The 13,954-nt window shown below is 52.9% G+C and overlaps 1 protein-coding gene across 2 annotated transcripts in view; it reads right to left on the reverse strand.

Moving 5' to 3' along the window:
- CAPN5 (calpain 5) overlaps positions 1 to 13,954 on the reverse strand; it is a 57,457-nt gene that overhangs the window by 7,017 nt on the left and 36,486 nt on the right. For both annotated transcript variants that reach the window (XM_084801571.1, XM_084801570.1), the window contains exons 4-9: positions 8,306 to 8,514; positions 4,530 to 4,722; positions 3,463 to 3,656; positions 2,866 to 2,943; positions 1,339 to 1,534; positions 544 to 666 (exon numbers count right to left, since the gene is read on the reverse strand). In XM_084801571.1, coding sequence (XP_084657697.1) covers positions 544 to 666; positions 1,339 to 1,534; positions 2,866 to 2,943; positions 3,463 to 3,656; positions 4,530 to 4,722; positions 8,306 to 8,514 — 993 coding nt within the window. The remainder of the gene's footprint in view (positions 1 to 543; positions 667 to 1,338; positions 1,535 to 2,865; positions 2,944 to 3,462; positions 3,657 to 4,529; positions 4,723 to 8,305; positions 8,515 to 13,954) is intronic.

Raw genomic sequence — 13,954 nt, forward strand, 5'->3', positions numbered from 1 at the left:
GTGAGAAAATGGTCTTGTCATAACCATTAAATTCTAGGGACCAGGAGCTGGAGAGATGGCTCAGTGGTTAAGAGCACTGCCTGCTCTTCCAAAGGACCCGGGTTCAATTCCCAGCACCCACATGGCAGCTCACAACTGTCTGTGACTCCAAGATTCTGACATCCTCACACCAACACACATAAATTAAAAATTAAAAAAAATTCTAGGGACCAAGCATGCACCAGGGTCTCACACCCATGTGGGTTTAGTAAGTTCTGAAGACCTGACATGTCTGTGGAGCTCTGCAATGCCAACTGTCTCTATCACGTGTGGAGGACGTCAACTTCCAAGCCAAGGGGAGTGACCAGAGGTGGGTCTGCCCGTCTCTGCTCAAGGTTATCGACTTCTGTGCATGGGAAAGCCTCCAACATAAGAGGTGACAGGAGATGAGAGGCCCAGCCCTGGGGGAGCGGCAGTGAGATCATCAGGCACGGGGGACCTCGCAAGGCCCAGACCAACCCCCAGTATCCCTTACCACAAGTGGCGCGGGCCTGCAGGTCTCACCTTATAGATGTCGAAGCCGATGGCCAGATTCTCGCCTTTGCCCTCTCTGCGAGTTGAACGCTTAGGCCGCTGCTGGATGCAGATCAACACTTCATCTTCTGCCTTCTTGACTTCAAATATGTACTGCAGGTGTGACCATGAAAAGAGATCCATGTCAGCCTCGGCTCCCGGGAGCCTAGACTCTGGAGCAAAGCCCCAGCCATGTTGGTGGTATGAGCTTGGGCCATGCCGTCTGCTCTCTGAGTCAGCCCCTCCTCTGGGAGATGAGCCCACTAACCATACAGCGGCCACCCTGCCTGGAGCCTGGGAGAGCTCAACGAGGTGATAAGTGCTCACTTCAGAGCCTGGCATATAGTTGGTGCTCAATAAGGACACACTGTATCAAAGGTAAGGCCTAAGCCAATGGGCTATAGCTGAGGAAACTGCTGGGGAGAGTTTCCAGTGGGGGACACAGCCTGGGCCACGTTTCCTGGGAATAGCCAAACTGTGCTATTGTGAAAACAAGGGGTCTGACCACTACTTGGCCCCTCATTGTGCCGGAGACTCTGGACAAGACAGCTCCAAGTCCCAGAGAGCCAATTCCCTCCTTGTGACCATATGCAGTACAGACAGTTAAGGCAGGGACTTCCTGACCCCAGACAGTGTCCACCAGGCCCCTCACTGCACAGATAGCCACAACGAGGCTCAAAGACAGCTAGGGACATCCCTGAGTCACTCAGCAGCCCCTGGCAGGGCAGCGGTGAGGTCCATGGCTGATGCAAGGAGGGACAGGGTGGGGCCCTTGCACAAGCCCACCTGTGGGTTCTGGAAGAAAGTGTCCTTGTGATTGATGCAGCCTCCGCTGCGGTTCTTCTGTGGGTCCTCATGCCTTGTCCAGGCACCGCGCAGCCGGGCCTCCTCCCATGTCTTATGGATGCTCAGGTAGGACGTGTTGATCAGGCGGCACTTGATGATGTCGGTAAAGTACCGGCACATGTCCTCGAAGGTCATCCTGTGTGCGGGAGAGGAAATGAGCTGGGTGCAGCCCGCCATGCCCTGAGCCACAGATACACACAATACCCCGAAGACCTGGAGTCTCTCTTGGGCCCCAATTTCCTCATTTGTAAAATGGGATGAACGCCGCCCGTTCACGGGGCTGGCAGTGCGTTGAGCGAAACAAGATCGTGCAGCGCTGTTTCCCACACAAAGAGCAGCTAGTGTGTCGGCTGTGACGGCTGCTCAGGGTGCTAATGACCAGTGCGCACCTCTTAGCATCTTATTGCAGTTTTAAACATTTATTGTTAGGGGGAGGGCACTGGGGTGCCCAGCGTGCATGTGGAGGTCAGAGGACACAGCCTATGGGAGCTGGGTTGTCCTCTGACTATGTGGGCCATCTGGGTTGACCGCGTGGGTCCTAGGAACTGAAGTGGGGTTGTCAGCAGTGATGGAAAGTACCTTCTCATCAGCCCCAGGGTGCACATAATGCACAGTCTGTTTCCACCCATTATCTTCCTGTAAGGCCTGCTGTAAGGCCTGCATCAACTGGTGGTAGACAACCTCCTCCCTCCCTCCCTCCCTCCATGGTAAGCTGTTGCCAGGCACATGTCCTGGGTCAGGGCAGGTACGAGAGAAGAGCCGTTCAAAGCAGCCTTTTCCGGGTTTCAACTCAACCGACCCCTGAACCAGATTGCACACAGCGGGCCTTGCCCACAGCAGTGCAGACTGCAGAGCCTGGATAGCTCCACACATACCAGCAGAAGGGGGGGCTCCGTTAGGACACTTGCATCACTATGACCAGATCCCCAGCTGGCCTGGGGGTTTGCATGGCGTACGCCTCACGTGGAGGAATACCTTGTACTTTCTCTTCCTGTAAGCGGCTGAGCCTCCCTATCAACAGTGCTGGTAGAAAGGATTCCAGGGGAGGGATGTAAGGGAATGAACGAGCTCAAGGGACACAGGCAGGGGATGTGTACAAAGGAGGGGACGAGGGGGTGGGTACAGGAAATGACTGGATTCACAGGATGAATGGGGGATGTGTTCAGAAGAACGAGTGCACGCAGGAGGAGGATGACTCGGGCAGGGGGTGCATACAATAGGACGGGTGGAGAAAGCGCACGCACGTGAGGAGTGGCACAGGGTGCTGGAATCAGAGGGACGGACCTAGGGAGTGGCTTCAGGAAACGGATGCAAGGAATGGGCGTGCGAGACAGGCACAGGGAATGCGGGCCGTTGGATGGGTATAGAGGAATGGATGCAGGGGAAGGACGTAATGACTGGACAGAGAGGGGTGGACGTAAGGGCTGGAGGCTGGGGGTGGGTGCAGGGTGGGACAGGGACGCTCACCAGAACTCGCCATCATCCTGCACAGTCACGCCCATCTTCTCCCTCTCACTCTTGCTCACTTTCTGCCACTGCTCTGAGCTGGAGGTGTGAGTATCCGAGAAGGAACAGTGTAAGAGGAGTGGCCTGCCAGGACCGCGGCCCCAAGGGATAGCTCTGGGCCAAGCCGCCCACAGTGCGGTGCAGTTAGAGAAATCGGAGGTCATGCCCAACCCAACACTAAGAAGCTTATTCCTCCCAGGGCTACGAAATCAGGGATTAAAGTTGGCATGAAGGGCTATGACCCCTCAGGGCCACTGGCCAAGTACAGAGCATCAGCCCATTCAGAGAACTGGCGGCCTCCCTCCCCACTCTCTGGTTTTACCCGTTGGTACACTGGCCTCTGTGTCCCCACAGGTCAAGGCCAGCTCACCTTTCTCCAGGTCACTGTCCTTGATGAACGCCCCAACCCCACCCCCCACCCCCAAGACAGCAAGCACACACAGTAAGTGTCCTGTCTTTTCCACAGGCCACCTCTCCCAGGCCCTGCAAGGCCCAGTCCAATGTCACCTCTTGTCCTTGCCTCTGCACCTGTACCCACCCCCAACCCTGGGGCCTCACGTGTCGCTCCAGGGCCCATTCCACTCCCGCTCGCCCCAGGGGTTCCTCAGGCGGATCATGTCCAGCTTCTCCGACTTGAAAAAGGCCAGCAGGCCATGGCCCAGGCGCACCTTGCGCACATCAGTGACAGCATACGCATGGCCCTTCACCAGGCCACATGCCAGGCGGGCCTCCATGTCAGCTGCTGTCACAGCCTGCGGAAGGACAATGGGCACATACAGGAAGGTCACCCTGGAATCCAAATTAAGGCACTGGAGCTAGGCTGAGGAACCACATCGCCCCCTTCAGGTAGGGATGGAAACTGCAGCCTCACAGAAAGAACCTGCTTTGCTAAGGAGTCAGAACTCCAGGGGCCACACTCCGATGTCAGCCCGGAGTATATCGGTGACATCTTGCCGCAGTGCAGCTAATTTCTATATATTTAGAACTTTTCAAGTCTCAATACATAGGCCTGGATGGCCTAGAATTCTCTATGTAGACTAGGCTGGCTTTGGACTTGGGGCAATCCTGCCTCTGCCTCCCAAGTCCCAAGTACTAATACTACAAATGTAGAGCATCACACCTGGTGGTCACACTCAGAAATTGGAACACAGCAGGTGCCACAAATCAGGGCTCTGTGTTTCTAGAGAGCCAGCTGACCAGACACCACAGATAGCTAACTTATCCTGAGTTCAAATCCTGCCTTCAACGAACCAACCTTTCTCCCATCAGTGACTGCCCAGAGGACCCTCTTGGGGACCAGCTTCAGACCACCTGCACTTGAGACTTTGCCCTCTTTCAGCTGCCCTTTAACTTTTGACACCTTATACCTTGACAATGTATCCCAAAGGCAGGGACACAAGAACCCCAGGGAGTCTGAAGGGGGTCTGAATGATGGAGGGGGGCGTTGCATGGTGCAGGGGTTAAGGCTGGATCTGCATGGCTGCTCAGCTCTGGCGAAGGGGAGCTGTGCTCTCCCACCTCTCCGGTCCCCATGAAGGTGTGGGTCAGTGTGTGAACTGGCCAGGGGGCCCAGGCTCAGCCCCACTCCCCCCCATCCGGGCTTGGGGTCTGCCCTGCAGTCCTACCTTGATGGAGGCACTGATGAGGCCGCCTCTGCTGTGCACTTTCAGCACGCGGTCAAAGAGCTGATTCCTCTTTGCCTCGTCGTTGGCCAAGTCCCCCTCGGTCAGGTCGATGGGTTCAGAAACACCACCTGTGAAATCTACTAGTGCATCGGCCGTGTTGCCTCCATCCAGGGCCTGGTAACAGCCTGCCAGCCTGGGAGACGACAGACAGGGAATTCCCAGCTCAGGCTCCCAGGCAGATCTAAATCTTTGACCTCATCCAGGAACTGTCTGAAGCTCAGAAGTCAAGCAAACTGCTACAGTTTCATAGCAAGCCACAGCACAGCCAATATTAGAGCCCAAGTCTTAACTCCCAGGTCCTCAGCCAGGGCAAGGTAGTGGTGGCAGCAGCACTCAGGACACTGAGGCAGGAGGATCTCTGTGTTCTAGGACAGCCTGGTCTACAGAGCAAGTTCCAGGACAGCCAGGACTACACTACACAGAGAAACCCTGTCTTGTAAAACCAAACCCAACCCAAACCAAACCAACAACAAAAACAAAATAAAATCCAAAACACCCCATTGTACACATTCTGTCTCACTGAACATCACCACTGTGGGACTCAAATTCTCTAGGCTTTAAGAGCCCTTTCTTCACAAATCAGTTGTTCAAATATGTATCTGTCCTACTTAAAAGCTTAAAAGTTCATACACAACAATTAGGATAAGTGATGTAGTTCATAATGATAAAAATGCACAACTCTAAAGAACTGGTTTTTAAAAAGAAATGCTATATCTAATGCCCTGGAACATTCTAGAAGGTACTACAATGGGGTAGGGGAAATGCTTGCTTGTTATGCGTGCAAAAGCAGTCCAGCTGGATCCCACTTATGTTCTCAGGGATAAGCAATAATCCCTTAAAGCTGCTTCTGGTCAGAGACATGGGCGTTTCTGGGGACTAGGAGATCTGTGTCCAGTTTCCTTGAGGGGGCTTTAAAACTATATTAGTCATCTATTGTATGTGTCACAGTGACTGAGACCATGAGTCGCAGAGAGATATGCAGTACAGTAACATCAGTGTATACTGAAGAGACACACCCACAAAACAGTGCCGTGCTTTGTAAGGATGTCTACAAACAGCACTCAAAGCTCTTGAAAGAAGCTGGCATGGGAGAAGGAGGAAATAGAAGGATCCAGAGGGTCCTAGGAACCTACAAGAAGAACATTATGATGGGTAGATCTGGGCCCGGGGTCCTGCTCAAACTATGGCACCAGCCAAGGACAATATATGCAGTAAACTTTGAACCCCTACCCAGATCTAGCCAATGGACAGGGCATTCTCCACAGTTGAGTGGAGAGTGGGGTCTGACTTTCTCACATACTCTGGTGCCCCATATTTGACCACGTCCCCTGGATGGGGAGGGCTGGTGGCACTCAGAGGAAGGATAGCAGGCTACCAAGAAGAGACTTGATACCCTATGAGCATATACAGGGGGAGGAGGTCCCCCTCAGTCACAGTCATAGGGGAGGGGAGTAGGGGGAAAGCAGGAGGAATGGGAGGATACAAGGGATGGGATAACAATTGAGATGTAATATGAATAAACTAATAATATATATGAATAAAAATAAGAAGCTGGTGTAGTAGCACATGCCTGTAACCTCAGCACTTGGGAATGGGAGTTCAAGGCCAGCTTCTGCTGCTCAGCTCTGGGGAAGGGGCGTTTGCAGAAAGCCCACAGGAGACCCTGTCTCACAACACCAAACATGATACTACAAGATCATTTGTTAGAGGAAAGACAGTGCAGAGAGTAAAAGAGGAAACTGGAGGCATGGATGCTAACGATGGTGACTAACGATGGTGACGGTGACGTGTGAAGGCAGGGAGGGAGTGGCCTTCATGGTTTTCTATAGCTTCTGGATTTGCTCTAAAAGGCACATGCTCATTTTACGATTCAAAGAGTAAATAAGAACCGGGGAGGCGGTTCAGTGGTTAAAGCACTTGCCAGGCAAGCCTGAGGGATAGAGTTCAAATCCCAGAACCCAAGCAAATACAAGTGGATATGAGACCTGTCATTCCAGCCTCAGCAGGGAGAGACAGGATCCCGGGACCAAGCTGGCTAGCAAGACTAGCCAAATCTGTGAGCTCTGGGTTTGACTGAGAGTCCTGCCTCAATCAGTAAAGTGAAAGAGCAACCCAGGATGTGTCCAACATCAACCTCAGGACTCCACATGCACACACCTACACACATGCACACACACCCACACACAAGTGTACAAGTTTGCCTACACACACAAAATGTATGTAAGTACACCCCCTACACACAAATGGAAAAGGAAATTAAAAATTAAAAGTAAATAAGCAAAATAAATAAATAAATAAATAAAAGCATAAAATGATACAGCCACTATGGAGATTTCCTCAAAAGTCACATATTGAACAGTCACGTGACCCAGCAGTTCTGCTGCCAGGATACACTGGAAAGGGGGTGAAAACAGAGACTTGGACATTTGCACACCCATAATCACAGAAGTACTATTCACAGTGCCCGGGGAGGTGGCACTGCCCAACTGTCCATCCACAAACAGATAAGGCTGGACGTGGAGCTGCAGTGGAAAATCAGCAACGAAAGAAAAACAAAAACAAGACGCGGAAATAAGCTGCAGTGTGACCCGACCTTGAACGTATCACACCGAGTGAAAGGAGCCAGACCTAGAGGAACAAATATTGTAGGGTTCCCTGCATATGAGGTGCCCTGAACAGGCAGAGTCAGAGGCAAGAACAGGAGTTCACCAGGGAGGAAAAAGGTGAGTTATTGCTTAATGGCAAAGAATTTCTGCTGGAGCGGGGTATGAAAAGTATTTGGATGTAGGCAGTGGAGACAGCATTGTGGGTAAGTAGTTACTGGACAAGGAAATGTGTGGCTTGGTGAGAAGTACTGTGTGTGTGTGTGTGTGTGTGTGTGTGTGTGTGTGTGTGTGTGTGTGTGTAATCAATAAAACTTTATTTATAAACTAAATTAAGAGCTGGAAGTGTAGCTCAGCGGTGGAGCACTTGCCTAGCAGGCAGAAGGCCCTACACTACATCCCGCCTGTAGTAGTGGAAACACAGTAGCCACCAAAGGACCAGCAGCTCTGTTTTCTTAGGGTTAAATTCACAGGTGACTTTTCCTGGGTTAGCTTTTCCTTTTCTTTCCCTCTCTTCCATGCAGGCTCAAGATTCCTCTCACACTCTCTGCCACCTCTGACCCCTTCACATATCCTCCAAAGGCCTAGGGAGAGGACCCCGGGGGAGGCTCCTCTCAGGCTAGCTGGAACCAGCTGGCATTCCTGGCCTGAAATGAGCATCTTTGCTGGTGCCCACTCTGTGCTAAGTGCTACAAGAGGAAGACAGGCATCTGGCCCACAGTCCACCATCCAGACCAGATCTCAGGTGCCACACCTTAGGAAAGGCTCCCGGGGAGGAGGGGGGTAGGGGGGAAGTCAGCAGTGTGCACTGGAGGGTAAGATATACTGCCATAAACATGAATGTCAGCCCCACCTGCCTGCCTCCTCCCAGCTCTTCCCCTCACCGTCCAGGTCACCGCCCAACCCAGAACAGGCCCTGTTGGCAAGGTGCTTGGGTCTAGGCTCTGAGCATGCTGTGTACTAGGCTCCAGCCCCTCGCCTCTGTGACAGGAGCCCTTCCTAAAGGCCCATGGAGCCCATCACTGGCCTGGCAACTTAGTCGGGTCATCCTACCCAGACAGTTCCACCTGGTCAACCCACCTGGCCACCCCGCCTGGCCACAGCCACACCTACTTGGCATAGGCCTTCTCCACCAGGGCACACCAGAACTCATTTCGGGAGTTGGAGTGGCAGTAAATGAGCTGGTTGTTGACTGTGGGCAGCCGGTCATCGATGACCACGTCCACCCACTCCCCGAAGCGCCAAAAGTGGAAATGGAAGATTCCAGCATAGGCATCAGGCTTCTCAGGGTCCCATTCCTGCTCCTTCCAGTCCGGGATGACCTAGGCAGGAGAAAGGAGACAAAGTGAGGGCATTGAGAGGCAGCTGGCTCCTGAGGAAAATGCGGTGCGTGTTCCCAAAGAAACGGAACGGGAGTATTGGAATTCATCCCATCTCTGCATAAACACTGAGACCTGGTGAACACTCTGGTCTTGGGATTCGGGTTCTGTGTCTGTCAGAGCCAGAGGCTCAGGCCCCTTCTAGCCACAGTGTTGTAAGACCCCACAGGCTTTCTTCCCTGCCAGCCTCCCTCACATATGCCCCCTCCACCCCAGACATCCAGGCCAGCCTCAGGCAGAAGCCAGCAGCCATGCCAGACTCCTCTGTCTCTCTCCCAACCTAAGCAGCTGCTCTCAGCTCCTGCCTTCCTCTGACTTCTCATCGGCACCACCTGCTCCCCCCCATCTCTGGTTCCGAGACACTGTAACAGCATTGACATTCACAGGCACCCCGGCCCTCACTCAGCGGCAAACCAGCAAAATGACGTCACTCTCCTAAGGGCCTTCCCACCCAGCCTCACTTCTTTACTTTCTCAAGGTTCCCAGATCAGCTCCCTGCCCTCCTTCCTCACACACCTTCTCCGGGGGGGCCACTCTGTCATCCAGGAAGCTCCCCCCGCCCCCGACTCTAGGCTAGAAAAGGACCCCTATGCCTCAGCCTCTGGGCCAAGCACTTCTCTGAAATCCGTACTTTCACTGAGTTATTAATATAACAAGCGTCCACGCGGCACGGCACTCAGGCTATGACACTACCTCAGAAGGCTCAGCTCTTTGTGGTAAGGCTATCACCTTGCTTTACCCCCAGCTGGCACAGGTGCATCTGTGTTACACATATGTTGACCGAATGTATGAACTCACAGTCATGCATTAGGATTCTAATACGTAGCATGTTGGAAGCCCCACACAAACGCCAGGGCTTGGGCCTGACGCACTGTAGCTCAATGTAATTTTCACAGCAGCTCCGCGAGGAGATTACTATTACCCACCTCAGCTAGGCAAGTGGAAAAATTAAGGCTCAGAGACGAAAAATCATTCATCCAGAGCCACAGAGTTAGGAAAATAAGAATAATATTAAAAGCACGTACTTTGGAGGCAGATGGATCTGAATTCGAGGCGAGGATTCAAGCCCAGGCCTGTGTGTTTACAGGTGAGTTATTTTGCAGTATAAATTACTTTGTGGGCCCAAGGCCATGCTAGACGTTGAAGACCAGGAGGACCCAGGCACAGTACATGCCTTCAAGAAGCCTTGAGCCTGGTGAGGGAGGGAGGGAGACACAGGGGGGACACACATGGTGTGGAGCTGGCCACAGCTGAGCAGATGTCCCGGGAGTTGGCATAGGTGCCTCCCAAGGACATAGGGACAAATACAGGTCACCTGAAGCTCAGGAGGCAGGCCAGGAAGTGGGACCACCACAGCTCTCTATGTCAGAGCGACCAGCTAACTCTGCTGCATATGATCCAAGCACAGCTGAGCACCACCTGGCACACAGGCAGTTCCTTCGAGAAGAAGAAAGTCACTAGTTCAGATAGCAGTGCTCAGGCACGCACGTGGCGTCGGCATGCAGCTGCAGCCTTAACCGTACTGGCCGGAGCCTCCGCCCTCATACTCATTAGGGATGTGTTGTTTACACACCTTACACATCAACAGGGACTCGAGCAAAGGAGAGTAGACTCCAGTGAGACAGTGGAGGCTGAAAAACAAAGATGCCAACTCTGGGGAGAGGGACTACCAACCACTCCTCTATATAAGGGGCCCGGGGAGGTGCCAGGCGCAGGTCAGATGTTTCCTATGGTGCCCCACAGCTATGCAGGATGCTACCCTGGGAAGTCACTGGCAGAGGCTGCCACAAGCAGTGTTCCAATATGGGCCTAGCAACCTGGGCCTGGGTCTGTAACCAGGCTTTGTCCACTATTGCCGGCTGCTTCCTTGCTCTCCTCACCTCTGTCTTCAGCCAACTCTGTCACCTTTTGAGATAAAAACTCCCAGGTTTGGCCTCTGCTCTGACCCCTTGCACTGCTTCCCTGGCTTACTTTCAAGGCAGAACACTAGGTTTTTTAAAAAATGGGGCCTATACAAGGTGATGTCATTCCACTGCACAGATGGGAAAACTGAGGTCCAGAGAAGCTACCCAAGGATACGGAACCATACCCAACAGCAGAGAGCCACGCCCAAGGGCCTGGCCCACTGCTTTGCTGTCTCCTCCCCTGAGATTCTGCACTGGGTGCTGTGGACTGCAAGGGAAGGTGTGAGGAGCCCTCAAAGGGCGTGGGGAGGTATGCTGGGACCTAGGAGGATCATTAGTCAAACTTAGGGCTTGGCCCTGAGCCCACGGCGGCCCAAGAAGCAACTAACGAGGCTCCAGGGCTAGAGATCCAGAGTCAGGATCTCTGGGGGCCTCAATTTCCCCTCCTGCACCACGGCCATTAGAACTGGTATGGAGTGGGCTCCACAGTGGCTTTTCACCCTCAGCCTCTCTGCAGCCTGCTGGGCAATGAGGATGGGAAGAGGAAGTCCAGACACATATAGCCACATGCCACACGTGCCTACGTCACAGGTCAAGGAGGCCTCCAGCCTCTGCATCTAAGCCAAAAGACACAGGAAGCTGCTGCAGACCCACCTGAGCTTTGGGAAGAGAATGGCAATGAATGTTCAAGTCCACAAGGTCAGAGTGACACAGAACAGTCACTACGGGAGGAGGGCAGCAAATCGACTTACTTCTTGAGATGGGAAATTTAAAGAATGAAACACAGACCCTGTTTTGTTTTTTTGTTTGTTTTGTTTTGTTTTTCCTGCATAGCATACCATAGGGCAACCAAACAGCAAGGGAAAGGGGGTCTCTGAGGAAAAGAAAATCTGAGGTAAGAAGTGAGGAAGAAAGGATGATACCAAGTCACTTATAGTTTGAAGCCATAGATGCATTAACTGTTGTGGTATAAGATCCTAGCCCCGGGTTGTAGGGAGCTTGAGGCAGGAAAACCAAATTCTGGGCCTGTCTGGCCTAGCCCCTGTTTCAAAGAATTAATAAAGGCTAAGGATGCACCTCCATGGTGGAGGAGTGCTTGCCTAACATGCGGGAAGACTGGGCTGCACCCCGCCGTCCTGCACCAAATTGGTGTGGTTACCTCATGCTTGCACCCCAGGACTTAGAAAGTGGAAGGAGGGATGACCAGAAATTCCCACACAGCTGCACATCCGGTTCTAGTTAGGCTCATGTAAGAAACCCCATCTGAAGAACCCCAAAACTCTGTATCTTAACAAGGTCCAATGCTGGGCTACAGAAATACAGGAGCCAGAGGACATGTCAAACACCCGCTGTGAGGATGCAGCCAGCAAACCCCACGCAGTGAGAAATGCACAACCCAGGTTCTTCAATAAATAAATTGCAGGGGGAAATGAAAAGAAGATCGGGCAACTGTGCCACGGCTATTATGAAGCTCTGTTTGGTTCCCACGTAAGCAGACTGCCAAGCCTGCACACAGACTGCCGAGCCTGCACACTGACTGCCGAGCCTGCACACAGACTGCCGAGCCTGCACACTGACTGCCGAGCCTGCATACAGACTGCCGAGCCTGCACACAGACTGCCGAGCCTGCACACAGACTGCCAAGCCTGCACACAGACTGCCGAGCCTGCACACTGACTGCCGAGCCTGCACACAGACTGCCGAGCCTGCACACAGACTGCCGAGCCTGCACACAGACTGCCGAGCCTGCACACAGACTGCCGAGCCTGCACACTGACTGCCGAGCCTGCACACAGACTGCCGAGCCTGCACACAGACTGCCGAGCCTGCACACAGACTGCCGAGCCTGCACACTGACTGCCGAGCCTGCACACTGACTGCCAAGCCTGCACACAGACTGCCGAGCCTGCACACTGACTGCCGAGCCTGCACACTGACTGCCGAGCCTGCACACAGACTGCCGAGCCTGCACACAGACTGCCAAGCCTGCACACAGACTGCCGAGCCTGCACACAGACTGCCGAGCCTGCACACAGACTGCCGAGCCTGCACACAGACTGCCAAGCCTGCACACAGACGACTGCCGAGCCTGCACACTGACTGCCGAGCCTGCACACGGACGACTTCCGACCCTGTGCATCTTTGAAACTAGAGCGTTTACTGTGTACTCAGTGACTCAGGGTTTTCAGAGTACTGAAATACTCAGTGAGTAAAGTATATGTAAATACCAAAAAGCCTGAAGTTGGAATTCTGGGTTTCAAACATTTTGGTTTACTTTAAAATATTGTGGGTGCATATGAGTATTACAGTAAATATGTGTATGTATATATATACACACATACATACATACATACATACATACATACATACATACATACATATTAAGAGTTAATGTGTATGGGTATGTTGCCTGTGTACTACTCGCATGCCTGGTGCCTGCAGAGGACAGGAGGTACAGACAGTTGGGAGTCACAGTGTAGGTGCTGGGACCCGAACTCAGGTCCTCTGGAAGAGCAACACGCACTCCTAACCGCTGAGCTCTCTCTGCAGCCCTATAACTACATAAGTTTTAAGTGAGCCCTTCCCTTTCAGAACTATACCCATCAACATTTGTGGATGAAGTGATGCTGGGCAGGTGAGCAGGGTACAGAAGCAGCAACACTGAGAGTGGCTGCCACGAAGGGATTTTTGTGGTTCCTATGTGTCACCGGGGACACCAGAGCCTGACCTGGCCGTGGGAACCCCAAGGAGGGAAGTGGGGGCCTCTCTGCTCATCTTCTCACCTTGTCCCCCAAGTTTCTCCTTTTAGGACCCATAGACATCTACTATGACTGTGAATACCTCACGATGACTCGTGTCACATCCCAGGCGCCTGGCTTGGCGGCACCGTCCCTTCCTTTACCCCCAGGCAGCTCAGCAGCCCCTCTTGGCTCCCCAGCATTAGTCTCTTCCCGTCCCCCTCCCCCATCCACTTGGAGGTATTTCCTTGAGAGGGCCACAGGCAAATGTGGTTCCTCCTCGGATCCCTAGCACCCAGCACAGGCCTGGCCCAGCACCAAAGCTGGTTGGGGGATGCTAATGCTGGTCAGAGAGAGGCTCCTAACTCACCTACCCTTCCCTCCAGCGCTGTTACGAGGATGATAACAGATGACTGTGGGGAGCCTCACACACTGAAGAGGGCTGTGATATCTGCAGATATGTCAGTCTGAGGACCTAGGGGCAGGGAGGTAGATGGCTCCTGGGCAACCCTCCCTCCCAGAGTCATCAAGAACCTCCAACACCACAGCCTATCAGGTCTCATGGGGAGAGCCTGCTTCCCCTTCAAGGAGGTCCCCTTCTGTCAGAGGTCTAGGGGAGGGGAATAAGGTGGAGGAGGGAGGAAGGGTGGGAACGGGAAGATACAAGTGAGGGGATAACAATTGGGATGTAATCTGTATAAATTATAATAAATTAAAATTTTAAAATGAAATGTACATGAA

Source organism: Acomys minous (genome assembly GCF_964271855.1).
Source record: "Acomys minous genome assembly, chromosome: 2".
NCBI classification, from domain to species: domain Eukaryota; kingdom Metazoa; phylum Chordata; class Mammalia; order Rodentia; family Muridae; genus Acomys; species Acomys minous.